Source organism: Orussus abietinus, unplaced genomic scaffold (genome assembly GCF_000612105.2).
Source record: "Orussus abietinus isolate OABI.00-Male unplaced genomic scaffold, Oabi_2.0 scaffold92, whole genome shotgun sequence".
Classification (NCBI taxonomy): domain Eukaryota; kingdom Metazoa; phylum Arthropoda; class Insecta; order Hymenoptera; family Orussidae; genus Orussus; species Orussus abietinus.
Genome location: NW_019394274.1, coordinates 291,336 through 318,294, shown reverse-complemented (window position 1 = coordinate 318,294; position 26,959 = coordinate 291,336). Strand labels below are relative to the sequence as shown.

At 42.0% G+C, this 26,959-nt stretch overlaps 10 protein-coding genes and 1 non-coding gene across 15 annotated transcripts; 5 read left to right on the top strand and 6 right to left on the bottom strand.

Annotated features, from left to right (window-relative positions):
* Positions 1–741: 741 nt before the first annotated feature.
* On the bottom strand, positions 742–1,458 carry LOC105697378 (thioredoxin domain-containing protein 12-like). Its single transcript, XM_012420648.2, has 2 exons — positions 1,181–1,458; positions 742–1,075 (listed from the first exon to the last, which is right to left on the bottom strand). Exons 1-2 carry the CDS (start codon positions 1,456–1,458, stop codon positions 742–744), a joined length of 612 nt encoding a protein of 203 aa, XP_012276071.1.
* A 188-nt stretch (positions 1,459–1,646) lies between these two features.
* LOC105697389 (39S ribosomal protein L33, mitochondrial) lies at positions 1,647–2,663 on the bottom strand. Its single transcript, XM_012420663.1, has 3 exons — positions 2,532–2,663; positions 2,066–2,169; positions 1,647–1,912 (listed from the first exon to the last, which is right to left on the bottom strand). The coding sequence occupies exons 1-3, from the start codon at positions 2,570–2,572 to the stop codon at positions 1,863–1,865; spliced, it is 195 nt and encodes a 64-aa protein (XP_012276086.1). The 5' UTR covers positions 2,573–2,663; the 3' UTR covers positions 1,647–1,862.
* Positions 2,664–2,830: 167 nt separating this feature from the next.
* On the top strand, positions 2,831–6,940 carry LOC105697433 (probable ATP-dependent RNA helicase DDX20). Its single transcript, XM_012420750.1, has 7 exons — positions 2,831–2,980; positions 3,056–3,261; positions 3,322–3,495; positions 3,563–3,764; positions 3,837–4,032; positions 4,111–4,196; positions 4,279–6,940. Exons 2-7 carry the CDS (start codon positions 3,075–3,077, stop codon positions 6,686–6,688), a joined length of 3,255 nt encoding a protein of 1,084 aa, XP_012276173.1. The 5' UTR covers positions 2,831–2,980; positions 3,056–3,074; the 3' UTR covers positions 6,689–6,940.
* A 162-nt stretch (positions 6,941–7,102) lies between these two features.
* LOC105697436 (probable 28S ribosomal protein S16, mitochondrial) lies at positions 7,103–7,777 on the top strand. The gene is made up of 2 exons (XM_012420757.1): positions 7,103–7,326; positions 7,405–7,777. The coding sequence occupies exons 1-2, from the start codon at positions 7,201–7,203 to the stop codon at positions 7,696–7,698; spliced, it is 420 nt and encodes a 139-aa protein (XP_012276180.1). The 5' UTR covers positions 7,103–7,200; the 3' UTR covers positions 7,699–7,777.
* Positions 7,778–7,877: 100 nt separating this feature from the next.
* LOC105697434 (acetylcholinesterase) lies at positions 7,878–12,522 on the top strand. Of its 3 annotated transcripts, none has more exons than XM_012420753.2 (8): positions 7,878–8,724; positions 9,320–9,587; positions 9,835–9,972; positions 10,609–11,166; positions 11,237–11,420; positions 11,529–11,789; positions 11,908–12,049; positions 12,206–12,522. In XM_012420753.2, the coding sequence occupies exons 2-8, from the start codon at positions 9,342–9,344 to the stop codon at positions 12,345–12,347; spliced, it is 1,671 nt and encodes a 556-aa protein (XP_012276176.1). In that variant the 5' UTR covers positions 7,878–8,724; positions 9,320–9,341; the 3' UTR covers positions 12,348–12,522. The 3 variants fall into 3 exon arrangements, with proteins under 3 accessions (XP_012276176.1, XP_012276175.1, XP_012276174.1); XM_012420752.2 differs by having other exon boundaries at positions 7,878–9,023; positions 9,117–9,587; XM_012420751.2 differs by having other exon boundaries at positions 7,878–9,245.
* Trnai-uau lies at positions 7,960–8,053 on the bottom strand. The gene is made up of 2 exons: positions 8,016–8,053; positions 7,960–7,995 (listed from the first exon to the last, which is right to left on the bottom strand). It is a non-coding gene; the product is annotated as a tRNA-Ile (tRNA).
* On the bottom strand, positions 9,476–14,046 carry LOC105697435. 3 transcript variants are annotated; one of them, XM_012420756.1, is made up of 6 exons: positions 13,595–14,046; positions 13,305–13,515; positions 13,090–13,219; positions 12,779–13,012; positions 12,537–12,696; positions 9,476–9,606 (listed from the first exon to the last, which is right to left on the bottom strand). In XM_012420756.1, the coding sequence occupies exons 1-5, from the start codon at positions 13,720–13,722 to the stop codon at positions 12,545–12,547; spliced, it is 855 nt and encodes a 284-aa protein (XP_012276179.1). In that variant the 5' UTR covers positions 13,723–14,046; the 3' UTR covers positions 9,476–9,606; positions 12,537–12,544. The 3 variants fall into 3 exon arrangements, with proteins under 3 accessions (XP_012276179.1, XP_012276178.1, XP_012276177.1); XM_012420755.1 differs by having other exon boundaries at positions 9,477–9,606; positions 12,531–12,696; XM_012420754.1 differs by lacking the exon at positions 9,476–9,606 and having other exon boundaries at positions 12,356–12,696.
* A 33-nt stretch (positions 14,047–14,079) lies between these two features.
* On the top strand, positions 14,080–18,020 carry LOC105697443 (GPI inositol-deacylase). The gene is made up of 10 exons (XM_012420766.2): positions 14,080–14,669; positions 14,757–14,910; positions 14,982–15,092; positions 15,200–15,303; positions 15,361–15,804; positions 15,861–16,111; positions 16,209–16,646; positions 16,714–17,100; positions 17,173–17,553; positions 17,631–18,020. The coding sequence occupies exons 1-10, from the start codon at positions 14,523–14,525 to the stop codon at positions 17,908–17,910; spliced, it is 2,697 nt and encodes an 898-aa protein (XP_012276189.1). The 5' UTR covers positions 14,080–14,522; the 3' UTR covers positions 17,911–18,020.
* A 128-nt stretch (positions 18,021–18,148) lies between these two features.
* LOC105697445 (E3 ubiquitin-protein ligase CHIP) lies at positions 18,149–20,615 on the bottom strand. The gene is made up of 4 exons (XM_012420768.1): positions 20,096–20,615; positions 19,833–20,031; positions 19,410–19,735; positions 18,149–19,341 (listed from the first exon to the last, which is right to left on the bottom strand). The coding sequence occupies exons 1-4, from the start codon at positions 20,210–20,212 to the stop codon at positions 19,099–19,101; spliced, it is 885 nt and encodes a 294-aa protein (XP_012276191.1). The 5' UTR covers positions 20,213–20,615; the 3' UTR covers positions 18,149–19,098.
* A 133-nt stretch (positions 20,616–20,748) lies between these two features.
* LOC105697444 (non-homologous end-joining factor 1) lies at positions 20,749–24,400 on the top strand. Its single transcript, XM_012420767.2, has 5 exons — positions 20,749–21,019; positions 21,134–21,455; positions 21,536–21,707; positions 21,775–22,101; positions 22,184–24,400. Exons 1-4 carry the CDS (start codon positions 20,852–20,854, stop codon positions 22,037–22,039), a joined length of 927 nt encoding a protein of 308 aa, XP_012276190.1. The 5' UTR covers positions 20,749–20,851; the 3' UTR covers positions 22,040–22,101; positions 22,184–24,400.
* Positions 24,401–24,543: 143 nt separating this feature from the next.
* LOC105697446 (ras-related protein Rab-8A) lies at positions 24,544–26,306 on the bottom strand. The gene is made up of 5 exons (XM_012420769.2): positions 26,092–26,306; positions 25,525–25,585; positions 25,302–25,440; positions 25,028–25,231; positions 24,544–24,908 (listed from the first exon to the last, which is right to left on the bottom strand). The coding sequence occupies exons 1-5, from the start codon at positions 26,213–26,215 to the stop codon at positions 24,810–24,812; spliced, it is 627 nt and encodes a 208-aa protein (XP_012276192.1). The 5' UTR covers positions 26,216–26,306; the 3' UTR covers positions 24,544–24,809.
* Positions 26,307–26,959: the final 653 nt, after the last annotated feature.

The window sequence follows — 26,959 nt, the reverse complement described above, 5'->3', positions numbered from 1 at the left end:
TTGGCAACACCATTAAACTGACCAAACGGCTGACCCCTTGCTGCGGCCTCCACCCCTTCGACATCCCGCGAGTCTCTCCGCTCCTGCAAAGGAAGAAAGAGGGCAAGACAGAGAGGGGCGAGTCCGGGGGAGGTAAAAAGAGAGGGCGAACAACCCGCGTTTCACGCCTCGTGGATCTCAAACCGTTTGAAAGCCCGGACGGTGGAAATAATACAACTTTATGTTCCTTGTGCGGGATCAAAGAGATCCCTTTGCCGAGGTAGGGGTGCAAGTGGTGGGTGCACCTACCCCAATCTCGATTCTTCGCATCTCCGGGGCCAAGGGGTGCCTCGGGGATGATCTCGTCGAGAGATCGACTTCTTCCGAGGCCCTGAGAGCCCGGGTATATCCCGAATCTTCGGGCCCTCTTGGTCCTCTCTTCGGGGGCATTCCGGATGGTTATTACGTGTCCTCCGAGTTCTCTGTCGCCGCGCGCCGGAGGACGTCGCCAAAGGGTCCGTGGGGTCTTCCAGCTAGGAAGGAAAATTGGGGGTCGTTTCAATGGCTCGATTTAGCCCAGGTTTGCCACGCGATTCAAAGCGGAACTTTATTGGAGTTTACCGATCCAGCGAGATGCCGATTCGCGGACTCCGGTAAAAATCCACTTTAAACGACAAGTCGATGATTTGGATAATTTCGATAACGTTTGAACGTACTTTATTCGCGATTAGGACCAATTAGGACGGTACCATTCAAGTTTGCCTATTGATCCAAAACTGTGGGGGTGTGGAAGTCATCTTCTGCAGGAGTTTTTGAAGGCGTGCCGGACTGGTTCGCGATATCCGGAGGCTGGTCCACGTTTGGTGGAAATGCGCCCAGTATTTGGAGGACCATCAGCATGGTCTCGATCACGTGAGAGGGATTACTGTAGAAATATTTGTATTTCGGGTCTCTCGCGTGCCGATTGTACGCTTCTCGGAGGAGTCGTCCTTCGGGCGTAAAGAATAGGATCCTTGGTACGTATTTGCCATCCGGATGGAAAACTCCGCGGTTCCTGACGCTGTCCGGCCCATTGTCCACGTTCACCATGACGAAGCTTCGAACGACAATTTTTATTTATTAATACTATCGATTTCATACTTAACACTTAAAGTTCTGGGTGTTGCCCGGTAATGGGTCTTTTTTTTCTTGCAGAACTAACCGACTGCTCAACTCGCTTAACTTAAGCGACTTGACGAATTTACTCTTGAGATGTTTGCATGCAGGGCAGGTCGATCTCTGGATGAACACGAAAATCGGCTTGCCGGTTTTCCTTGCTTCGTGAAAACCGGCCGGCAGACTTGTCCATTTGTAGATCTGGAAAAAGTCGCGGTCGACTTCCGCGGTCGACTTGTCGCCGGTTGCGAGGACATTTCCCATAAGCTGATCGGCCAAGGAGATCAGATTCAACGACCCGAGATATTTGAAGCATTTGTGCATACCGTTGCAAGAAGAAACTAGAAAGAATTTTTCTAAACGAACGGACAAGGCTGTTGCATCTGAAACGTTACACCACGAAGCCTTCGATTACTCGATGACAAAAGAAGACCGAGGTTAAAAAATATCACAAGGGTTGCACGAAAGTTCCCATCGATACTGCTTATATTCTAGTTCGTAGAATCTGACTCTTCGATATTAATATATTATTTATTTTTTCGAGTAACATAACGATTTTTTTACAGGTTTCCAATTGACACGCGACGTCTTAGAAATTCAGGATGACTTAATGATGAATGTGGAGCTCAAGAGGAAATGATTGTGTGAAATTGATAAATTGTAGGGTAAGTAGCTACGAGATCGATCGGTTTGTTTGATCATGGAAAATGTCTTGGATTGAATGCAGATTACACGCTTCTTATTTTCTTCAACTCCCTGTAGAGACACTCCATTCTCACTGGAAAGAAAAATATCAGGGCTTGGATGAATAGTTCCATGAGTGGTTCAACTACGCAATATCGAAGAAATGCAACTGATCCCTTATTAATTACTGATTAGGTTTTAGTGAACTCTGTTACAGTACAGTTACAAAAATTAAAAAGTAACTCACTGTAGGGATCGTATACGACGAACTCCAATTTATCTCCGAGTCTCTCTCGTACCGCTGTGCGTTTGTGACCGCTTATCACACTCTCCATTACCACCATGATAGCCCTGTACATGAAAAAAATTAAGTTTGATACGGATTTGTACTTAGAAACGTATAATGATTAAATCTAAGTCAAGTGTTTCATTCTTCAATGCTTGCAGGTGATGCTAACGCCATCTTTCATAAATGAAAGGAACTCACTCACGAAGCTGTCGGTACTGTACTTATTGTGCATAAAAATTGAAAAGATGTTATAGGAAAATTTTACCAACAATGTTATCTGCAACCATCATATTTTAATTGTCATTAAATTATATATTTGTATATATTTTATATATCTTCATTTATCGACAAGCAGGAAACCTAACCTCTAATAAAAATGAATTCCGACCGCTGATCATTGAAACACTTGGACGACACGACTTACTTGCTTTTCGCTTTTTTCAGTAATACATTTGTCAGGAACATTTCTGTGACTACTTTGCAGTGACTTTCGAAAAATAAAAAATCTGTAGAGATTAATTCACAATAAACGCTTTTTGGAGTCCACAGCCACTGACTAGAAAGTTTCAAAGATGGCCAACTTAAACGGTATTCTGATCTAACGTTACTGTCTTTCCGTGAGGATCAGATCAAACTAAACCAAAGGATTCATTTCTTAATCAAGGAATTTCAATCTATGAGTATATAAAGATTTTGCACAAAGTCGCAGTATAGTGATTTTAACCTCAAAGCTTTTACCGGCATCGAAAACAATTTCAATATTCACTATGTAATGTTGATACTGACTTATTGTTAATTGTATAGATGTAACAGTGGTATTTGAAACAAGCTGTAAAAAATATTGTATCGAAATATCATTCTTAATGAATGAATGTATGTTGATGTTTGTTATAATTTAAATATTCTGACCGACTCAATTTAAATACCGAAAGATATCTTTTGAGACAGAAAACACTTTGAGAACGAAATGCCTATTACGCTGGCACACGAATTAGGTGCAAAGGCACGCACAAAGGACATTAAAATCCAGGAGAATGTTACGTTTTATCACCTAGGCTTGTCACAGATTGTTCTCAATGGGTTGGCAAACTGCGGTTTTCAAAAACCATCTCCAATTCAGTTGATAGCAATACCATTGGGTCGCTGTGGATTCGGTAAGTTCCGCTATTATTTCTTACAAGTTCAATACTTTTTAATGATAAATTGCATTCTAGATTTGATCGTACGGGCAAAGTCTGGCACAGGAAAAACTGCCGTGTTTGGGATCATAGCACTTGAGATGATAGATGTTACCGTATCATCTGTACAGGTGTTGATTTTAGCTCCAACACGTGAAATAGCTGTCCAGATTGCTGAAGCGATCACATCGATTGGAGCGAAACTGAAAGGTTTAGAAAAAGAACATCAACTGTGACCGTTTTCCTAGGACAATGACTACAAGAAAATTATTTTCAGGACTTAAACTCCAGACATTTATAGGAGGTATGGTTGTAGAGGAAGACATAAAAAAAGTTAAAGGTTGCCACATCGCAGTTGGTTCACCAGGAAGAATAAAGTACTTAATTGATAAAGGATTTCTTAAAGTCGATAGCATCCGACTCTTTGTCCTGGATGAGGCAGATAAATTAATGGAAGCAAGTTTTCAGAAGGACATTAAGTTAGTATCTTACAAATTCCATAAAAGCAATTCTCATTTAGATTTCTAGAGTTTATACTTTGAAATTTTCAGTTTCATTTTCTCAAAACTGCCACCCAACAAACAAGTGATATCCTCTAGTGCAACATATCCAGGTGACTTGGAGACATTTCTTAAATCATACATGCGCTGTCCAGTATTATCTTCCCCTGACAGCGATGGCCCAATTCTTATTGGATTGAAACAACTTGTAACTATTGTCCCCTACCATCCAAATGCTATGAAACAGGTAATATAAAATTTATATTTTAATTATAGAGTTAAATGAAAGAATACCCCTAAACTATTTCTACGTTTGACGTTTTAGGTCCAAATTAAAGTGGAGGAGTTAGTTAAAATCTTCAGCAAGGTCCCATTTAAACAGTGTCTTGTTTTTACAAACTATCAAGCTCGGTACGTATTACTTTTGGACTGATTGCAATTTTCTTTTTTTCTTATCGGTTTAATTTTACATTGTTCATCGTATGAATTTCAGAGCCCAGTCAGTTTGCAATAAGATTTGCAGTATGGGATTCGCGGCAGTGTATATTGCGGGCAGTCAAGACATGCACAAAAGACTAGAAGTCATGGGGAAATTGAAAAATTTCAAGTGCCGAATTTTATTGAGTACCGATCTTACTGCTAGAGGTATCGATGCAGAAAATGTCAATCTTGTGATCAACTTAGATATACCTGTAGATGGTGCTACATATTTACATCGAATAGGAAGAGCAGGGCGATATGGTTCTCATGGTATCTCTATTAGTATAGTATCCGAAAATGAGGTTACAAATTTTAAGAAATTAATGGTGTCTGTCAGAGGTTCGCAATTTTCAATTTTTAAGCTTCCCAAAGATTATCCACGCGATCTGTGGAATGCTGACATCGACGCTTTTGAAAAGATAACTACTGAAGACGATATTGAAGAAGATTCAGAAAAAATTGACGCAATCGTCTTAGAGTCCGAACATGGGGTTCCCATGATTCCTATTTTCACGATACCAGAAACGAAACACCATAATGTGGAAACTGTTGAAAACACTGCTACTGAAAGCAATAAAAATATATCAACAGATTTAGTTGCACCTAAAGCATCCAATGTAATTGCTACCAAGACTGAAGCTGCAATGAATCCTTCCAAATTAATCACCACAGCTTCTACATTTTCTGATGGGAATAAGTTTTTTATAAACGAAAAATCACTTCAAGAAAATAAAGTCACTGCAACGGTTTCAAATTCATTATCTAAATCAAATGTTTATCAACTAAAATTGATGCCTGTCACAGAGGATTCTTCAATGTTGCAGAAACTTAATGAGAATGTAAATTTTGAATTGGATCTTGATAATATGCCAAAAGATGATTTCACAACAGAGGATTTCAATACTGTGAAGAATTATTTGAAACTTCCGAATTACAAACATTTACAGAAAAAGGAGCCTGTAATTCAAAAAAGTTCAATGTATAAAAGTTCTGAAAATGAAGAAAGTGACGATTTAGAAAATGTTCTTAAATTCCTAAGCTGTTCAGAGGAGTCAGAAGCATTGTTCTCCTCAAACAATTACAACAAGGACTTTTATAATAGTTTTTGTAGATTGTTGACAGTGCAAGATGACAAGGATGCAGACGATGATAAGTTGCAAATTAAAGAAGCTTCTCTCTGGAATGAAACACTTAAGTTTGAAATTAACTCTCTTTCACACAAACTGCCAGGCAAGAAATATTTCGGAAAGGATACTGGAATCTATGATACGCATTACACTGCGTTGAAGACATTCTATGAAATTCAAAAGAAAGCACTTCTCTGGATATATCCAGAGATTCGTAGTGAACAAGAGACAGATGACAGTTACGCTAATTGCACGGATAGTAATTTAAATCTAATCGAACTGTATAAAGAGATAGAGGAATACAAAAGTGTTCATCGAAAACCTGGAAGAAAATTCACTGCATATTTCCCATTTCCAGCAGTAAGTGAAAATGAATCCCTGCCAAATATATCACATTTGATGATGTCAAAAGCTGAAATTGAGGAATATCAAAAGGCAATAAAGTATTTACAATATTGGCGATCTGGCCGATACGAGCTTCTTGCACTTGAAGAATTTAATGCTTTCGTAGGACCAGAAAAACTACTTCAGTTGGAAGAAAAGATAAGTCATAATACAACAACCCACAATGACAGTATAGAATTTTTGAAATCAGAAAAAGAAAACGCAACACCAATTGAGCAGGACGCACCTAAAGTACTTAATGATTTAAAGCGTAGTAATACATTCACAGAAGTCAGTAAAGAAAATCAATTAGTGCAATCAGAAAAGAGTCCCAATGTTGAAAAACCAAAAGAAACTCACAGTAAGCGATCACAATCAAAACAATCACGATCGGGATGCATTGTTTCATCAAGTAATCGTTTAAAAAGGAAACTTCCACAAAAGAAGTTAATACCTGTTCAGACAAATAACCTAAAATATGGAGAAGATGCTATAAACAGTGATTGGAATGATTTCGAAGCATACACAACTGCGAAATGTGAGCGATCTTCTGAAACTATTTCACAAGATGTTGACCTTTCTTGGACAACAATTCAAATGAAAAAAACAGACAAGAATAAAAGCGGTCATAGTTTTAAGAAAAATTTAGAAATTCAGGAAACTCAAAAGAGTACCACACCTCAGCTTACGAATGGACATTATTCGTATGATTACTTTCATCGTCAAAGTTATCCTTATAATGGTGTGACACAAGAGCAGTCATCTACACGAAAAAATCATCATCTGGCTCAGGATAAACTTTCGGTAGAAATTGAAGAATTCTTCAGCGCTTTAAGACTACAAACAGACGAATTGCATTTACAAAACTATAGTTCACAGATGTTAGAGGACTGTCGCAGGATGCAAAAGTAGCAATATCATACATTTTAATTTTTTAAAGTTCTTACGTGATGACAATTAAGATTAAAGGGAAGTAGCGTAATTTGTACCATAAAAGTGATATAATCTATTCCTGTCAAATATATGTGGTATTTTTAAACAAAACTTCATGCGTTCCTCAACTTTCATGTTTTCCGCCATCTAGTTCAAATGGACCCATAGTAATAAATTGTCAAGAAAATAATACCATTATTTTAATAATTAATGTTTAGCTAATTAAAAACCGGAAACTATAATAGAAAAAAAAAATGAATTCGTTCTAATCCCGAAGAAATGAAGATTAAGTTTAGGAGAGGGTGCTAGTATCGCACAAAATCCCTAGTAAATTCCTAGGTTAAGTGCAGTTTTGATTGGTTGGTTTTTCAACGTATGAAACATTGAATGAGATTCTGGTTATGTATGAACTTGCTCCAGTTTGATGGTCACGTACCTAACCTCAAAGTGTGGCCGTACCCCGTAGCCGGTTCAAAAATTACAATACGAAAATGACACGAATGCCGCTGCATGCTGCCTCTGGAACAGGAATTTACAAAGACCTGACAACAAAAGTAATAAGACTCGTCAGATATGGATGTACAAACAGACATTTCCTTCACATTGTTGTAATGGAGGTAAAACAATTTCCTTCTATGCAACCATTCAATCTTTGAAGCACGTTAAATTAATGAATCCGCTCAATTTAACTATAGACCAAGAAGCATCCAAAATCGCCACCCATAGAACAATTAGGAACCTTCGATATCTGCGTTAACGAAAATAACGAGAAGCTCGTTGCCTTCAACTTTGAGAGGGTACAGTTCTGGCTGAGCAAAGGCGCGAAGGTGACAGATCCTGTCGCCAAACTTCTGGGACTAGCAGGTTATTTTCCTATTCATCCGAGAACCTATATGACTGCATGGAGGAATCGAAAACATGCCGAGGAAGTGGCAGCAGCAGATGCTGAGAAAGCATCAGCTGAGAAAGCAACTGCTGAGACGAACTGAAGCATTAGCCGCCCCTGTTTTAGCATAACTTTTGTATATACCCATAGCACGTACAAGTAAAAAATCTAAGTTTACGCCGTTCAGTTTATTTCTTATTAATTCACCTTGTATCGCTTTTGCTTCTAAGCTGCAAAATATGGGAAATAATCCGAAATAATCCAAACTCTGTCGCTATGACCAGAGGCGCGATTGAGCAAAAAGTGTCAACACTTCAGCAAGGGTAAGGAGTGTATGTACATGAATCCCCAGAAAAAAAAAATGTTCCCCAGGTGAGGCTCGAACTCACAACCCCGGCATTGCTCACAAAGTTACTGTCTTATAAGTACCGTGCGCTAACCAATTGCGCCACTGGGGAGCTGCCAAGCTGCTCTCCTATTACCTCATTAAAGTGTACGCGTTCGGCTGAGGGCGTTTTTAATCGAAAACTAGTAATTTCTAACATAAAAGGATGCCGATCGACCATTTACCCGAATATTGCGCGATGTACGCGTTACTTCAACGTACAACCTTGGCCATTGATACGGTGTGAAATTTGAAAAAGTCTCAACACCCCAGCACGCAATTGGGCAAAAATGACTTAAAAACACAACCTTTAAATAATTTCAACATCTCAACCAGTGCAGCAGATATCGGGCTTGAAATTGTTTACAATAAGTGGTGAAAATAAACGTGACACAAAGACCAACGTGCAAATATTTGCAGGCACGCGAGTACGCGGTTAACCCATTGCCGCGTAACTGGCGCCGCCATCTTGAATAATTCAAAAACTGTTACGATCTCGCGCTAAATTCAAACAATTGAGATCTTCAAGACAAAGTTAACATTTCCCTTACGCTGATGAAAAAATGACGCATGACAACGAACACTTTATTCGTTTTGACGAAAACAAAGACGAATTTTAACACGCAGACTCAGTAATACACAAAACCGAGCTTGTGAACTTAAGAACTACTTCCGAATGAATAAAGAAAACCGTCGCCAGATTCCAATTTAACTGAACAGTGACCTTGCGTATCAATTAAACCGGTAAGTTCTACACTTTACATCGACTTCAGAGAGAACATTACTCCTTCAAGTTTGTTATTTAAGCCAATTGCACGATTTGGTTAAATAAAGTGTGTACACGATACACTTTTTCGAATGTCAACGAATTTCACCAGTCAAAGTGAAACAACTGCTAAAGGAATCTACCACATCCCGTTGCGCCGACCTTATCTAATAATAAAATATACGAAAATATAATAAAATATAATAAAATACACCCGAGGCGGTAAAAATTCTCTCTTCCGCTGATTCTTAAACCTTTCCGACGTAGAGGTGATCGGGTGAGCATTCCTTCTTAAGCTAATTTGTCCGTCGAGAATGGCAACGCTAAGCCTCGCGTTCGCCAAATTAGTGATCTCAGCCACGTGAAACAGGTCTCCACGAGCCTCGATAAAGAAAGTCTGACACGCCGGTTGACTTTCTGAAGGCGGGAGCCAACAGGCGAGGGGCATCAGTTTTCTCGAGGGCGAGCGACCGACAAAACGATAGGCGCATACTTAAGCGTACGAGAAGAGTCAGTTCCAAAGTTCGGGCCCGCAGGATACAAGGTCTCTCAGTGACATCTTTTCCATTGTAGCGAACGAGGAGAGTGCTCCAAAATGTCAAGGACCTCCCAAGTGATCCTCTGCGTCCTGGCGCTCGGATGGCTCGTTTCCGGAGAGGAAGACTCCGTGAATACCTACGGCAGACACGGCACGGTCGACTCGACGGCAGGTGACCCGATTATCGACACTTCCCTGGGAAAACTGAGAGGTTCCTGGCTGAGATCCTCGCAGGGAAAGCTGTATGCGGCCTTCAAAGGAGTGCCGTACGCGAAATCGCCCATCGCCGACTTGCGCTTCGAGGTGAATTGACACTTTTCTCCTAAAAAAGTGAAAGAAAAGAAGATATAAAACGTACACACATGACGACCTAGACACAGTAGTAAACTCGACTGTATTCGCTGTGCGGTAATTACGGCGCGCCAGGTGTAAATGAAAACTGTTTAAGCTGTTCATATTTTTATATACGCAAATTGAGCTTTAACTGATTTCGAGAAAGTGGAGTTGTCATTCTAGAAACGAATCTCAAAGTAGAAACCATTTTCCATAGCCACCTCGAGAAGCGCAACCATGGGAAGGTGTCAGAGGAGCTCAGAGACATCGAAGACCATGTCCCCAAAAATGGTGGGTTTTAAATCGAGTCATGGGCTCCGAGGATTGCCTCTACTTGAACATTTACACTCGTTCGGTAAGGGAACAACTGCCTGACCTTTTTAATTCCTTTCTACCTCGGGCGTAATGTAATCGATTTCATTCCTTTGTTAATTTCTCCATACGCACATGTAATGACTGCCGGAAGCGGGGAAAACATTTTAGCGAGGCCGATGACAACAAATTTGTTTCTCTTCCGTCCACGCCAAATAATTTCCGTCACGCGATATGATCGCATAATTCGTGTCAAAGGATTCGTCTCATTATCGAAGCATCGTGACAACCCGACCAATACCATACATACGTATCTTGCTATTATTGAATCGGAACCACGTAACCCGAACATTATCGGCATTGAATCTTTGCTCGTTCAATGAAGAACGATTCTGTTTTTCCATTCCGCAAAAATAAGTGCGCTTGATTGAATAGTAAAATTAATTAACAATATATACAATGCCGGGCCTATAGAGGAGTGTATTTTTTTTGGAGCTGATAAAACTCCGGAGTAGAAAAAAGTACAATTCAAGGAACTAAAGGATAAACCTAGAGAAAACCCTGCCCGACATTCCTTGCTTCGAAGTGCAGCAAAACAGACAAAGATTTCGTCGAAACGGCGCGTTCGCTTTCTACACTTTCTCGTTTCCGATTCTTGACATGTAAATAACCCTTGCAGATATGCCGCGAGAGAACGTGCACAGGGAAAATTCTGATGCCGATTATTTTCTTCATACACGGAGGCAGTTTCACGGTAGGATCCGGCGACATGGATGACTTCCTTTATGGACCAGACATGATAATGGACGAAGACGTGGTGTTGGTGACCATAAACTACAGGCTGGGAGCTCTAGGATTCCTCTCGTTCGAGGGACTGGTTTCCGGTAATATGGGTTTGAAGGACCAAGCCATGGCTCTTAGGTGGGTCTGGCAAAACGCCGAATATCTTGGAGGTGACAGGAACAGAATAGTGCTGATGGGTCAAAGCGCAGGGGCAGCCTCGGCGCAGTTTCACTCGTTACATCCTAGCTCGAGGAGACTCATCTCCGGGGTGATCGCCCAAAGCGGTTCCATATTGGCACCCTGGGCATGGAACCCACCTTGGGAACAAAATCTGCGAACCAAGAGATTAGCCACAGCCCTACTCTGTAACATTACGAAGCCAGAAGCTATGATTCGATGCCTGAAAGAGGCCAACCCCTTTGACATTGTGAAACATCAGTTCCTGAGTGACAATGTAAATATCCTTTACTAGTCTTTGATATTTTTTTTTTTTTTTTAATTCTAAGGGATTATTGCATTTCCAGTCGGTGATGCAAATTCCTATCGGGATCACCTTCACTCCAACTGCGGAGAGAGAAGGCTCGCCGATGGCTTACTTGAAGAGCTGCCCCGGTAATCTGTTGCAAGAATCCTATTTGCTTCTTAGAAATATTTCCCTTATGACGGGGTTCACTAGTGCGGAAGGACAACTCTTCGGAGACATTTTTGGTCAGCATTCAGACATCTACGTAAACTCGATTATATGCAAATCAATATCGATATTCACTTTTCTACATCTCCAGCGAAACATTCTAACCAGATCTGACCAATTTTCAGAAGCTATAGTGAATCCTGTAGCTAGAGAGAAGGGCCTTCAAAAGCTTGGTCTGAAGGTCCAGCAGCCAGGTGCTGTTCGAAGAAAAAATACACCGAACTTCATCACCTCAGCAGCTTACAAGTTTCTTGGCAATTTAGAATTCAATGTGCCTATTATAGAAGCATCGCAACACTATGCTCAGGCTGGGGCCAACGTGTATATTTATCACTTTGCCTTTGTTGGAAAGAACAATTTTGTAAAACTATACCGCGACAGTACTGGTACTTGCAAACATTATTATCGATCTTACTATGAATCTGTATATTCATTGAATTTCCTAGTATTCTCCTTATCATTCCGTTTTTAAAAAACGATTATCAACGTATGTTCTTTTCTTAGTTTCCACGCACATGGACGAGTTGACATATCAGTTTCAGGGACGAGGGATGTTTTCAAAACTTCCTCAGATCAGAGAACCCTCTAATGAAGCTTCGATCTCGAAGGCTATAATTCGTATGTGGACAGATTTCGCAAAAACAGGGTATGGATACAAGATACTAATTAGCTTTTTTTTGTGCTAAATAGATATGCAGATTTCTTATAAAATTGTGAATAATATGGATAAAGTTTTAAGCTAAGAGATATAAATGAATATTTCTATGTCCCGAAAATTTCAAATAATCATCTTTCATCTTAGGAATCCAACTCCAAAACCTAAAGAATACTCTTGGCCTGCTGATCCTCGTAAACTTCTTATGATTGGAGACAGATTTACAATTCAAAACACACCATCGACAGCTGGATGGACAACATTAATAAACGCGCAGTGCGCTATTTAAAACGTAAGTTTAAAAAATTTGTAAATAAATTAGAAACTGTATCACTCAATGAATTCGATGCTGACATTGTTCGGCTTACTCATGCTTCTCCATTTCACTGTAGTTTAATTCAAACTTAAATAATATTATTTAGAAAATGTGACGAGTTCATAATAAAATACTCCTAAAAATGAAAGAACATACTCTTACGACTAATGTTAAACCGATCCTTGCTGGCTGATGCTGTTAGCCTGATCCCAAGTATCGAGTTCAACACATAATTTATTCCAAACCTGCTCAAGTTGGTTTTTCCTAAGGCAAGGTTGACAGAAGCTATTTAATAGTTCTTTATTAGATTCTGCAAAGTCAACTGTAACAAATGCAGATAGTAATAGTATAAAATAAATATATAATTAAAGAAATTAAGACTTTGATTTCAGCATATAACGTACCAGGTTCTTTTGGTTCTATAGAAAAGAAATGTTCTATTCTCCATGTATTATCAAAAAATTTCAGGTACCAATGCAACTTTAGATATATTCTTTTTTTATCCTTTGTAGAATGGACGTGTGCTACAATGCCCCCCTCTATGTCTGTGCTCTCTTCTAGAGACACATAATTTTTCTCTTGACATTTTTGTAAAATTCGAGCACGTATAGCATTTTGCTCGCTATAATCAGAAATTGCTGAAAAGTCAATGTAGTCAAATTAATACTAAACTTTTCAAAGTATTCTATTTAACTTATTTTGTATTTACTATTACCTGACATTAAAAATGGAAAATTATTCATTCTAGTAAATCGTTGGACCCAGGGGCCAATTTCTGTCATATAGCACCGATTTACCTCTACAAAGTGACAAGTAATATCGGTCACTTCAAAATGTGGTTTATTCTGTAATGAAGCAACGAAATCTATGTTGAATTGTCGATTTTAGACCAAACCTATTTTTTATTTTAACTTCTATAATACATTTTACCTTTAAATCGACTTTAAGGTCCAAAAAGAATTTGATAGCTTTTGTTATCACCCTTGCAGTATATAAATATTCATTATTCTTGAGCCACTTCTTTTCTATGTCGTTAAATGTTATTCCAAAAATGCGACGCGATGCCTCGCACAATTTAGACTGGTCTCGCCAAGAAGTTTTAGGACTATCGGTCTCTGTCTCGTCAATCTCCAATAAAAACCTAACATCGTAGAAAGATTTAATACATACTTTTTAGCAGTAAATTGAGCTTTATACAATTAAAATTTCGACCAAGTTACCTTTCCAATGACAAAATCTTCCCGACTCCATTCTCCTCTTGCTCTTTCAATTTGTCACGGAGGGTTTCTACCTTTTTTATCAATTTAAGCTTCACGGCCTCTAACTCTGCCAATTCTAGGTCTTGCATTTTTTTCCAATTATAGAAATATTCAAGGTAGGCTAAAACTCCGTTCGTATGTTAACCTCCAAAAGTAAAACAAATTACAAATCTAAGTTTATTTCTCACAGTATGTGTCTTAGATTTCCTAGACAGTTTATTTTCACATTCTGCATGAACAGCTAATATTAAACACGCGCCAAACACAAAATTTTTATATACTCGTCAACACAACGCACAACAAAAGCCGTACTACAAGCAAATCTATCGATCCTATATCGGCCGGTGACGTCGTCCAATCACGAGTGGATTACTCGAAAGGACCCATTTTCCTTTAAGTTATCGAGGACAGTTAATCAAAACGAACCTGACTGGACTTGTTGGTAGGGAATGTTAGGTTTTTATGATACCCCTCAGTGGAGAGTCAACTCAGAGATGAGGAGGATCCCTGAATTGGGCCGTCATTGGGGGGTAAGGTGGCAACGGCGTTAACCACTGTTAGCCGCCCACATCCTGCACCAGGAGGCAGCACAGAACGCGATCGCGCAACCCAGCCCGTGAGTGACCTATCAACTCCTCTCTGTAGGCAACGTTAAAGCGCGCATCGCGCGCATTTCAGCTGATTTTAGCATGGTTTTGAGGGTTTTGATTCAGAAGTGTTTCATCACACCTTTTCCTAGATTTCTAGATATATTGGAACCTAGGATTGCAATGCTAGTGATGCGATGCAATGGCTCACTTGGAATAAAGTGAAAAAGCTAAGAATGTATATTATCAAAATTCTTCATCGGCTCTAAAAATACAAAACTATTATCTATTGAAAGGCAACGATGAGGGTAGTTCTTGCTTATGTCGGGTTTTTATTTATTTCGTTATTAGTTTTACTACTTTATATAATTGGTGCATCACGTTACCTTACCGATCATGAGGGAAATACATGTGTTATGACATATATGTTCGAGTACCCTCAGTATGTGGTACGTACGAAGTGAACCATAAACTTCTACAGTTTTTAGCTGGGATTGGATTCATTGAATTGTTTTCTCTTTTTTGGCCTTTTACAGAGAATAGTTTTAGATGATAAAATTGAGGAACAATTCCCAAGATATGGCCTGTACGTTTACGGGGAGGGTTCAGGGACAGAAAAGTATAGGAGAATGCATTTTACTGGCCTTCCAGTATTATTTATACCAGGCAATGCAGGATCTCACGAACAAGGTAACTTTTAGTAATGTCGGTGAATAATTGAGCCAAAGAATTTGTTATTAATACCAATGTATTCCTTACAGTGAGATCCTTAGCTTCGGTGAGTCTCAGAAAGAGCATAAAAGATCGTACACCCTTTCACTTTGACTTTTTCACAGTGTCTCTTGATAAGGACTATTCTGCGTTATATGGAGGTATAATGCATGAGTAATATATCATAAGATAATGATTTATAGGAATTGTTAGTTAAAAAATTATTCAATGCTTATGATGATATGATGATTATTCTGTGTAAAAAAAGGTGTACTTATGGATCAGACAATATACGTTTCGCACTGCATACAAAAGATTTTAGAATTATACAAGAATGAAACTCAGAGCGTGACGATAATTGGTCACTCGATGGTAAGCATTAATTTATTAGCCATCTTATACAAAAATTGTATTACTATTTATTTTTAGGGTGGCATCGTTGCAAAAGGTGCTATTCTCTTTGTACCGTCGATGGATCCTAAACTGGTGAATATTTTGATTATGCTGGCTACGTCACATGAACCATCACTTGTCCCTGACAATGCGTTGGCTAATTATTATTACAAAGTACTGATTTTGGAACATCGACTGAAAGCTGCAGGAACGACTGTGATTTCTGTTGGGGGAGGCACAAGTGATATCCTAGTAACTTCGGTGCAAGCATTTGATCCGTCCGCAGATCTTAACGTTGTTTCTACAAGTGTTCCTGTAGTTTGGAAACCTGTCGATCACTTGTGCATTCTCTGGTGCAAGCAACTGATTATTTCCATAGTGCGATCCCTTTTTGATTGCGTGAATACGACTCGGCGACCCGCTAGAATTAGCATGTCTCCACAGCATAAATTACAAGCATTCTCATATCACCTCTCAAATGTAAGTCATTTTATAAAGAAAAGTCACAGACACACGTTAACGTTTTAATTTTGCAGCGCTATGCAGGTAAGAAACAATATCCTTATCAGGATAAAATTAACTTCGAGAGAGGAGGACTGTGGGTGGAAGATATTCGTCGGCAATACACGTGGACTAACAAGGAAATTACGGATACAAAAAATTCTGTATATCTCATGGTTAGACTAGCTTCTATGTCATTTCTGACCATTGAAACTATCAACATAGAATCCAAAGACTGGCTCTTCGCATGTACTGCCTCTAGCATAGAAAGGCCATTAAGGACATGGTATGATAAAAAAAAAATTATTTCTAAATAAGCATATTTACGCAAATATCTGTAAAAGTCTATATATAGCAGGGTAACAACAAAGTTAAAATTTCAGCACGTGGGGCTGGAATCTCACGAACCGTACAAGAATTCTACCCGACTTGTTTCATCGCGATAGAAAGGTCGTGGATCTGGATTTAAGTACTTTGCCCTTTAATCAGCTGTCACACATAATAGTTAGGGTGACACCGACAGACCTACGCAAAGATGTTACAGTGCACATCGATCATTACAATCGCTTCGGGCGAACTCGGAAGTTATACAGCAAAATGGGATTTCTGGGCAGTTTGTTTGGCATAAAAGGAGTTGGAGTAATAAAATCCACCAAAGGACACCTTCGTTACCACATGGAACTCATCGATGTCAGATGCTCCGTTGTGATCGAGCTTGAGAAATCCGAGTGTTCCACTCCTTCGCGTTTCTATCACGCTGTGGTAGAGCTGATGGAACCATGGAACCCGGGTGCTATGCAAGTCCGGTTCTTTACTGAACAGTAAGCGATCTGAAAAAAATAACCTGTCGTATTTTCTATGTCTACACATTTGTCGCTATTCCTACAGGGACAATGGACCCAAGACCTTGAAACTGCAAACTATTTATGGGCGAGAAAACGTCACAGCATCGCTGAGAGTAACTCTCGATCCGAATTGTTTATACTCCTTCAGGGTACAAGAAGCAGGGCTCGTAGAACGAATAGCTTGCGCAGTGAGAGACCGATGGCCAGCTTTGTACACCACCATCATAGGTCTTCTGCTCGTAGTGATCGGAACCAGAGTGGATCATTGTAGAGAAGGACTATTAGTGGCAGCGGTTACTGCAACATTATGTTTAACCCTGGGCATCGGTCTGGAAAGTATCGTAGCTTTTGCTGCTCTTCATACAATGGCTGTTGGCACCTGCTGCTGCGTAATTTTCTTTGGCAGCGTTGCACATAACGTAGCGATCAGGTATTGAATTTGTAAAAAGGTATGAAAATATAAATATGAATATTGTTTGAACAACAGTCTACTGGCTTACAGGTTTTTGGCACGAGTGATAGCATTCTCGACGACCTGGTCAGACTGGTTGCTCGGAGGACTGCACCAACTGCCCTTGATGACAACGGTTCTAGTATTGTCGTTGATTCCAGCCACGTGTGGAGCGCTGGCAATGATAATGTCAATCTTTCTCTATTTTTTGAAATTAACTCGAATGTACGAGGACTACTTGGAGGAATTGTTCATAGCATCGCTGCGACACTTCCACTTGTTAAGGCCCGATAAAAAGGGGGAAAGAAATGGAAAATCCGACGAAGTCACCACCAGGGAGAAAATACTTAACCATCTCGTGCTTTTCTTGACCACTACTATAGCTGCGATCCCTGCTCTTCCTTCCGTGCTCGTCTGGGCAAAAAATTTTAGGTCAATTTTCTTTACCTTCACTAATGCGTTCACTGTAACTCTCATTCATCTCTAACCGTTCATATGTGTTATATTAGCACCAACACCAGATTGATCACTGAGGACCCCATTTTGTTGGCAAGTTGGGTAGTACTTTCTGGATGCAGTATCATGGGCCTCGTAAAGATTCCATCCAAGAGTTCAGGACGCCGGCCAAGAATATTAGGATTCTTGATAAGAGGTATTGGATGGAGTATTCTCATTCTCTCCGCAGCTCGAAATCCTGCATATTATCAACCATGGATACCACCCACCGTAGCATCGATCATGTGTCTAGTCGCCCTAGATTCTTTGATTCCTAATATTGGAGACCCTTGATCTTAACAAGCAATCGAAAGAGAGATTGATTCTCCGATTAGACGCACAAAGGTTCTAAAAGAGTGCAGTGAGATTTGTAATTAAGCTCTTGCTATCAATTAACATATAACTCTGTGGATAATATTCTTGATGTGTTTACGCTAAAGCTTCATAAATAAGTAAATTTACAACGACGAAGTCGTTCTGCTTTCCTAAAAAAAATAGACATTCAGGAATTGCGATAATTTCTTCCCCAGAGTACAGATAACCGTGGTTTATTTATTAACAAAAGAAATTATTTTTTCATATTTCTCGCGTCTGATAAGGCATACAAAATGGTAAACTTGTAATGGTAAAATGTCGAACAAATCATTATTAATGCACGAGCGAGTGACAGGTAAAGAATAATGCGTACCATACAAGCGAGAAAAAGACAATGGGGTAGATAAAAGGTAAAGTAACCGAATATACAATTCGGTTTCAGATAGGACATTCGAATCTACAATCTCTACACCCGAGCACATGTCGGTCATATTTCTCTGTATTCGTCACTAACCGGTGTCCCCTGAGATTACATATCTGAACGGTTAACCTTTACTTTAACGCGTTAAAAGACTTGTCTGGCGTGATCTCGGACACGCGAGTCCTATGTTTCCTACTTCCTTCATCTTAAAATAACTAATTTTATTTTATAATTTGTGAAAAAGCGACACGTACATACATGTCCGGAAAACATTGGATCTCTCGCATGCAATCACTTGTGCACAGTCCATATCCTATAAAGGATCTCCGAGTTGCATGACTCGTCTCCTCTTCTTTCTTGATTAATAATTACAGCTGTTTCCTATTTTTTTTTTTTGTATCACTCCTTTATCTTTCTCTACCGCGGATCGTAAAAATCCGCGTGCGGTTTTGCAAAAGGACGAAGAATCACGAGTTTTAGGCTGACCTAATCTAACGGTCTTTAAAACTCTCGTGGTGATCTGGGCAATGTAAACTATCGAGGCGTGGCCTTTGATGAATTTCCGGATACTGCTCTAATCTTATAACGAAACGAAATGTATCTAACTGAATCAATTGTCACAAAACTGAGCTACCGAGAGGTGGTTTAACGTAAAGGATAATTTTTGTTTTCGAGATCAGAGGTAGGGAGAAAACATCTGTTCCTTGGCACACCCTGAGGTGTAATATACAGTACTGCTCAAGAGCTCAATAGTCCAGTGCCCACTCATTTTCCTGCAAAAAGGAGTCTACTACTTCTTTCATAGCCAGATTTGGTATCAGTTGATCTTGCGTCAGGCGAACTCTCGTCACGGGATCGAAGTGACCCACCCTCTGGAGATGCTCTTCGATATCTTTACGTTCGTACGTGATCCCACTCGGAGTGATTACTGGCTCTTGTAATATCTCGAAGCTGATCTTGCCACAGAGGTAGTCGGGTACGTCTCTTTTCTAAATTAAAGAGATGTGTTGTGTCTCAAAGCGATAACGTTATTAAATGAAACTAATCGAGAACTTACTCGTCTCCTATCATCCACTTTAGCAAACAGATCATTAAGTTGAGCTATGCAGGTTTCTTTCTTTTCCTCGATTTCCTCTTTACGACGAATCAGATCGGCATCCGCCGATCCCTCCTTCCCAATGGGTTCTCCTTCTGGTTCTGACAAACTCGCGAGGTTTTTCTCCGCATCCTCGGCAATCAATTGATTCAAGTAAGTCTGAAGCTCGATATCTTGGGCGATTCTTTGTTCCTCCCTTAGTTGGAATCTACGTTTACGCGCCTGTCTCAAAACGCTCGTCATGTCATCCCCATAATTCAGTTTCTGCTCCTTTGCCAGATCGACCGCTGTATTAATATCAAATGTAAATAACTGATCCGATTCTAAATTGATACACCGATAAACTTCTTAACGTTACACATACAAAGGCCCTCAAGATCATACCACGTTGTAAGTGCTTGACAGCTTCGTCGAAAAGCTCAAGTTCGAGAAGTGAAAGTCCAAGAAAGAAATGACCCTTCACCAGACAAGGCTCCATGTCGAGGGCTCGTCGACAGTCCTGACAGGTAGACTCCCATCGCTTGAGTTTCAAATGACAGAGGGCTCGATTCGTAAAATAAGTTGCCGTCGTTGGGTTTTTTATCTGCAAGACATAAGTACATCGTTACAGTTCCAGGGTCTCGATGATCCCAAAATTAACGACTTACAATAGCCTTTGTATAACAACTGGCTGCATCCTCGTATTTGTGAAGATTAAAAAAACGATTCCCTTGCTCCTTCAGCTCTTTGTCCGTCAGATTTGCAGTCGAGTACATTTTGCTCATAATGGCGAGGGCGCGTGGCGCGTTGTCCGGGTTCACCGGAATGCACCACCGGAGATCCCTAACCTCTTCGAAACGCCGAGCACAGACCAGCACCAGCGATCGCGATGTAGGGATCGCTCGCTCAACGAATCTGTCAAAAATATTTTCGAGCCTTCGCCAGCATAACCTCAAATGGATGGGTCTCCATTCGTGACGTCGCGACGTATCTTGGACGTTCCTGAAACGACTTATGTATGTTCCAGGGTCCTCGCGATATTCGGTACTCGTCCTCGCTTGTGACTTTTAAATATCGATTAATTACACATTTCTAGGTTAACATTTACGCGGTTACGACTACCTTCGGCAATGCAACGGTGCAGCGGTAAAGCAAACGCGAAAAGTAATATCTAGATTAATCACTGGAGGCAACTGCCGGTGACTGCCGGTCCGTCGGCCCGGGCTGCGACCGCTGGCCGTACCCGGCTCTTGGATTGGTCCCGGCCTCGCCCAATCCGGGAGCTGGATCGCTTTTCTCTCATATCAGAGATGAGCAGGCTCATATGTATATCATGTAATTTGATGTAATTCATCTCTGATTTCTAGACTTGAAAGGTAATATTTAAGTAATTCGGAGAAATTCTCGTATGGTTCGCAACAGTAATGACACATATGAATTTTGGATCAAAGTGGAAGGAAATTGAATTACGCGACGGAAAATTTCTAATATCTGTCAGGGAAGAAAATAAAACATGGAGAATACTGTTGACCGATCTTGTAGAAATTTGGTCGGAGGTATTGGAGCAAAAGACATTGTTAGCAAGATGTCGGGTAATTGTTTTCAGTTTTTAATTGTAACAATTGACATCCCTGTAATTACTTAAGGCAATAATGTTAAGCGTTGCTGTAATAAGAATGACGATGTTCATATGCCTCTTTTTATAGGATTTAAATCCTCTTTTGGGAGTGGACTCTTCTTGCATGGAGAAAATTATCGAAAGAATATTAGATGACATTCCAAAACATAGTACTAGTCAGTCATCCGTCGAACGTATAATTTTACATACCATCATAGAAGGTGGTGTATTCAGATTTAATATAGATTTAACTAAGGGAACTGCTCGAGAATTTTGGCGAGAAGTAACTATGCCAATGTATCAAATCACGGCAGAACTAGATCGACGACAAAAGATTTTATTGGATCTTGTGAAAAGAAAAGATGAAGAGATCGCCGAGTACGTCGCAACTGGTGCTGAATTGATCAGAAGTAAGGATGTATCCATAAAATGAGCAAAACCGCAGCTACACCAAATTTACCGTGAACCGATTCTATAATATTCCTTTCAGAGCATATAAAAACACAAGTTTTTCATTCTGATTTGTTTAAAACGGAATCCCCCATATGTACTACCAAGGATTCTTTAAATATATTTCAATCGGTGATCTCGTCGTACAATGAAATAAAGGCAGAAACGGTACCCTTGAACGACGACAAGGAATTACTAATGAACAGCTCCAGGTTTTTACATTTTCTTTTCCGACACATGAAAACGTTATAAAAAAAATTAAAACATTCTTCCTTTTAGAACTATAAAATCAGAGGAGCCACTTCTGCCGATAAAAGTTGAGGACTGTGCTTCACAGTTAACGGATGTATCAGAAAAGTCTACCGCAAGTACCGCTACAAGTAGTTTGGATGCATCCGTTCATAACTCTTCCGTAACTACTAAGAAGAACAATCCAAGTCCAAAGGGGTTGGCAAAAACCTCAACGAGCAATCCTTTATGCTTAAGCAACTCCGTTACAAAACTACCAAAGAAGAGAAAAACGTTGTTCGATTTAATCTCTTGACCAAAGACACGCTCACTCTTTCATAACGGCACACGCCAGATTTAATAAAGCAATATTTACACGTAAGTAAAAAGAGTGCATCTTTATTTATTACCGACTCAAACATCAAGTTGTATAATGGCCCTATTAACTTATTAACTAAAGATACAACAAATGTACACGTCGTTTCATCGGATCACCAGAGAATCGGCGCTCGCACGTTTTCCAAAGAATTCATGCGAGCAAGATCCAATCGCGACCCTCATCGAAAAAGCTGTCGTACCGTTCCCCTTTGTGTCTCTTCACGACGGGATCGTCTTAAACCGAGCGAAGCCCATTTTCAGGAGTCTCCGGGAAGGAATTCCCGAAAACGGTCGTCACCGATCTGCGTGGAAAAAGGTGTCCAGTGTAGAGACAGTTGCGAAGAAAAGTAACGAGAGAGGAAGGGAAACCCAGGAGTTAAAAGAGAACCCTATAAAATCGTTTCTCAACGTTCCTCCGAAGACCAGCTTCGGAGAAAGAAAGTACATCTCGTCGGAGGGCGGGAGACTAACGAGCCAGCGTCTCTCGGCGGAAGCGAACGAAATCGACGTCTGCGAAGAACCGATAAGCGAGTCCTCGTGCATCTTGCGAATCTTATCCCGGAGCTCGGAAAAGCGATCGTCTCGACGCGAAGCCTCTTTGGATCCGACGAGAAAGTGCCGCAAGAAATGACTCGCCTCGGTGGAATCTAAAAAGGCCCCGAAGAGTCCTTATAGACTCGCCGCAAGTTATAAATATACAAAAGCAACAGTGATATAGTCGTGTATACACCGTTTCGCGATAGTACAAAGCCCGTCGGTCTTACCGAGGCCGCGAGGTAACGAGGAGCGAAAATCGAGACTATCGGTACACCCTGCTCGATTCGTCATTTCCACCGCTCGTTCGTCACCGCGACGGGTTCATGCGCGGCCCTTCAGCTATATAAGCGTCTTACTTCATACGTCGCTCGTCCGTTAAATCGTTTATAGGCACAATGAAGGCGTTTTGTGTCTGCCAGCGTAAATGAAGATCACGATTAATGACAACGTTCCTATCGGGGGAGCGAACGGTCTACGTTCTACCGTGAACTTCTTGTGCGATCGCGACGTTTCCGGTCCTTCGGGAGAAGCGGCTCTACCGAGGGGAGACCTGCCCGTCAATTTCTTTCGTCAAACGTAAAAAGAAAGATCGAATCCTCCATTCGTTTCGAACGCACTCGAGACAAGCCGACGGACGCTAAATTGCCGGGAAATTAATTCCGCATTTTCTGCGCTAAATTCTCCTCGATTCCTGCGAAATGTATTATCTAATTTACGTCGCGAAATCAATCCCGAAGAAGAGGTCCCCGAAGCGCTTCGGCCGACCTCCTGGTCCGCGAAATCGCGAGTTCCATCACAATGCGCTTGAATACTTCTCGGTTAGCGAGGACGCGTAGCGGAATGAGCAGCAATCGAACGAGATCTCGTATTAGGCCAGAGAAAACGCCAAGCAAGGATCGAGACGACCCCGGCAGATTTTCCTCGTTCTCGAGGGAGTCTCCGCTCCGATCCGTTTCCTTCCCAGGCGCGGTAAATCCGCGAGAGTGCGCGAATCATCCCCTCCTGTCATGTCTAGTAAGAAAAGGTCGACGTCCCGCAATTGGCGATCGGAGGAGATAATTGAAATGCGTGCACATACATTACGATGACACACTTATCGCGAGAGTACTCTTGGACAAGCGTTGCTTCCAGAAGTCTCTAGAACTTCGGAGGTCTAGGTCCGGGTAGAGTCTACGTCATGCTCCAGCAAATGGCTCTACAGTCGATCGGATCTATTTAAGACCAGACTGGACGATGGAAAAATTCCTTAAACATATGCGGCTTTTGAAATGCGACATTTGACACGAGACCTCTTCTCGTCACTTTTACATCACCTTAAGCCACGACAAATTTAAGGGACAATTCTTAATTTCAATCCATGATGCGAAAATTGTTTCGAACGGCTGTAGCGTAGCCACGGCCTTAAAGTTAAAATTCGGAGACTCGCTCGGAGTCTCCTTATGGCCGAATCCTCGCGTATCGTCGATCGTCCGATTGCTCGCCTCCACTCAGGGGTCGATCGCACGGTCACGTCGAGGTTCACAGATAAAAAGACGACAGTGTAAGTACAAAGAGTACGTGAGTACGCTTAACTATCATATTAAGTATATACTCGGGGTGGCCGAGGCCTCGTGGACCTCCCTTCAAGGACCAGTCCTCGAGGTCTCGGTCCCTTGGTTGCTTCGGTACTGTGCAGCGTTAATTGCTCGAATCTTGGAGTGCGTGCATGGTTTTGAAATCACGGTTGAACCTTAAGGCGACATAAAAATGGCATCAAAGAGTTTATACCGTCTCGTTTATCAAACTTCTCCTAATCGGCGAACGATCGACCTCTTAGATGCCACTTTCGCATCCCCTTAAACTCGCAACGAACCCTACGTAATTCCTTTCCAACGAGGCTGATTCCTCGTGAACGCGACCTGCAGGCCACGGGTCTTCTCTTCGGATCTCGAAGCACGGTCCATTCCTCCATGAAGACCCCGAGGATGACCTCGGCTCTTCCTGGCGTCCCTTGGACGCGGCAGTCTCACGCTGTGCAGAGAACGACGACGACCTCGGCCCCTGCCGACCGCTTGCCGCTCTTCCTGGCCTCGCAGGGTGGTCAAAGCCTTCCAACCATTAGACCACGGTCTGGATCCGAATCGTGGCGACTCTTCGTCTTCGCACTTGGCCTCGCGGGGGTCTCTTCCAGGCTAACAGGAACATCGCCACGCGTCGCCCTGCTGGGACGGCGATTGCGCCTTGATTATGCTATCCGCGCCTTCTCTCTCCGAGGCCTCGAAGAGACTCGCCTACATAAAGCATAAACGATTAATATATATAATAGAATATAATAAAACACTTAAGCAATAATATATCAATTACAGGGCACCGGATAAACCGTACGCAACGCGACGAAGAGAGATTTTACCCTGCGACCTCGCTGCTCGCGTATTCTCCTCGCCAGGGTGAGGAAGGCCTCTTCGATATTGATGTTCTCCTTGCAGGAGACCTCGAAGAAGGGCATGTCGAAGTTCTCGGCGATCTTCTGGCCCCTCTCCGCGTCCACGGCCCTGTGGGTGCTGGCGTCGCACTTGTTCGCCGCCAGGACCTTCACCACGTCCGGAGAGGCGTTCTGCGGTTGGAAAATCGTGACATCAGGAATAATTTCCTATTAGTGGTGCATTATAGAGATCCCGTTCTACCTCCTGGATGTTTCTAAGCCAGTAGGAGAGATGGTTGAAGCTTTCCAGGCTGGTGACGTCGTACATCAGCAGGATGCCCATCGCGCCCCTGTAATAAGCCGTCGTGAGGGTCCTGAATCGCTCCTGGCCAGCGGTGTCCCTTGAAGAAGAGAACGAAGAAATGATCTCCAATAATTGATCGATCAGAAAAGTCAAGATCGAGCAACATTCCGGACCCACTCACCAGATCTGCAGCTTTATCGGCGTGCCGTCCAGGTTAATGATCTTCTGCTTGAAATCGATACCTGCGAAAACGTCACCATGAGTCCGGATCGATCATCCCGAGGAGAGGACAAGGACGTTGGGAACGTTAAGAACGCCTTTCGCGCCACTTTCCACTTGGTCCCACCTCGAAGGGGTCCTTCCATGTCGTCCCTGGACGGGACGCCCTGCGATCAGCTGTTCCGCGCCAGACGAGTCCCATCCGGGAAATCCTCGCCTTATCCCCCGCAGACTCTTTTCAAAATTATTCCCAAGACCCAGGACCCCTGTTCAATTCCTGGCCGGAGTAAAATAGTTCCCAGGAACTTCCCAAGAGAGGGTATAAACCGAAAAGCGGCGTTCAAAGAGCGCATTGGAAGGAAATCGCGCCCCGAGTCTGGAGGAGATATCTATTCTGGGTCTAGTGGCTCTCTTCGGGTTTAAAGGGACCAAAGGGTGGAGGGGCTCGCGGAATCCGCGAAGCGTTTCGCTGTCAACAAACTGGAGGACTCCGTTGAAGAGACCCCGAAGACGAGGTCGTCGGTCTCACCTATGGTGGATATGTAGGTGTCGTAGTAACGCTCGTCGCAGTAGCGGTGGACGATGCAGGTCTTGCCGACGTTCGAGTCGCCGAGCACCAGGACCTTGTAGGTGGCTGCGAAATCCAGCGCCATGTTTGGGGCTCGCAGGGTGGTTCGGACTGTCGTCGGGTCGTCGGGTCGTCGAAGTCGACGGCCCTCCGAGGAGCCCCAAGTCGGGGGTGGAGGATCGATTCGGGGCCTGCGCGCTGCCCCGGCCGGGGGCGAACCGCCCCCAGGGGCGACGGGACTGCTCCTCTGGGCGGCGAGTCGACACCTGATGGAGGAAAAATGTTCAATTAAAAATTGCACTTCTAAAAATAATTCAATTTATCCTAATCCGTAGGGATGATTTTTAAAAATTGTAATAATCAATATCCTTCCGGATCAGCGACGAGAAGCGAGGAGCCTCCCCTTTCTCGTTACAGCCCTTGAAGAAGGACCCTGGAATTTTCCTGAAAGTGTCATTCCAGATATTTCCAGGAAAAGCAGGGAATAGATTCCATTTCTGTTACGAATAGCCGCATGGTCGCATGGCCGCATGCCCGCAATTAAAGTCCAACGCTAATGCCCACGGTAGTGGCGTAGGTCAGTTATCGCCGTAATGCTCCCAGGGGTCGTAAAACCGCCCGACACGAGAGCGAGGGTCATCGCGCAACCCCTCGTAATGGGACTTCGAAGTCACCGGGTATTTTTCTTGTCGGCAGATCGAACATTTCAGAAAAGCGAAGGAATTGCCGGTTCTTTCTGCAGGTGGAAGCGGAGGGAGGAGTTCGGAGAAGAAGACACCGGTGAAAAATCTCATCTCATATATTCGTTAACAATAAATCCACCGTAACT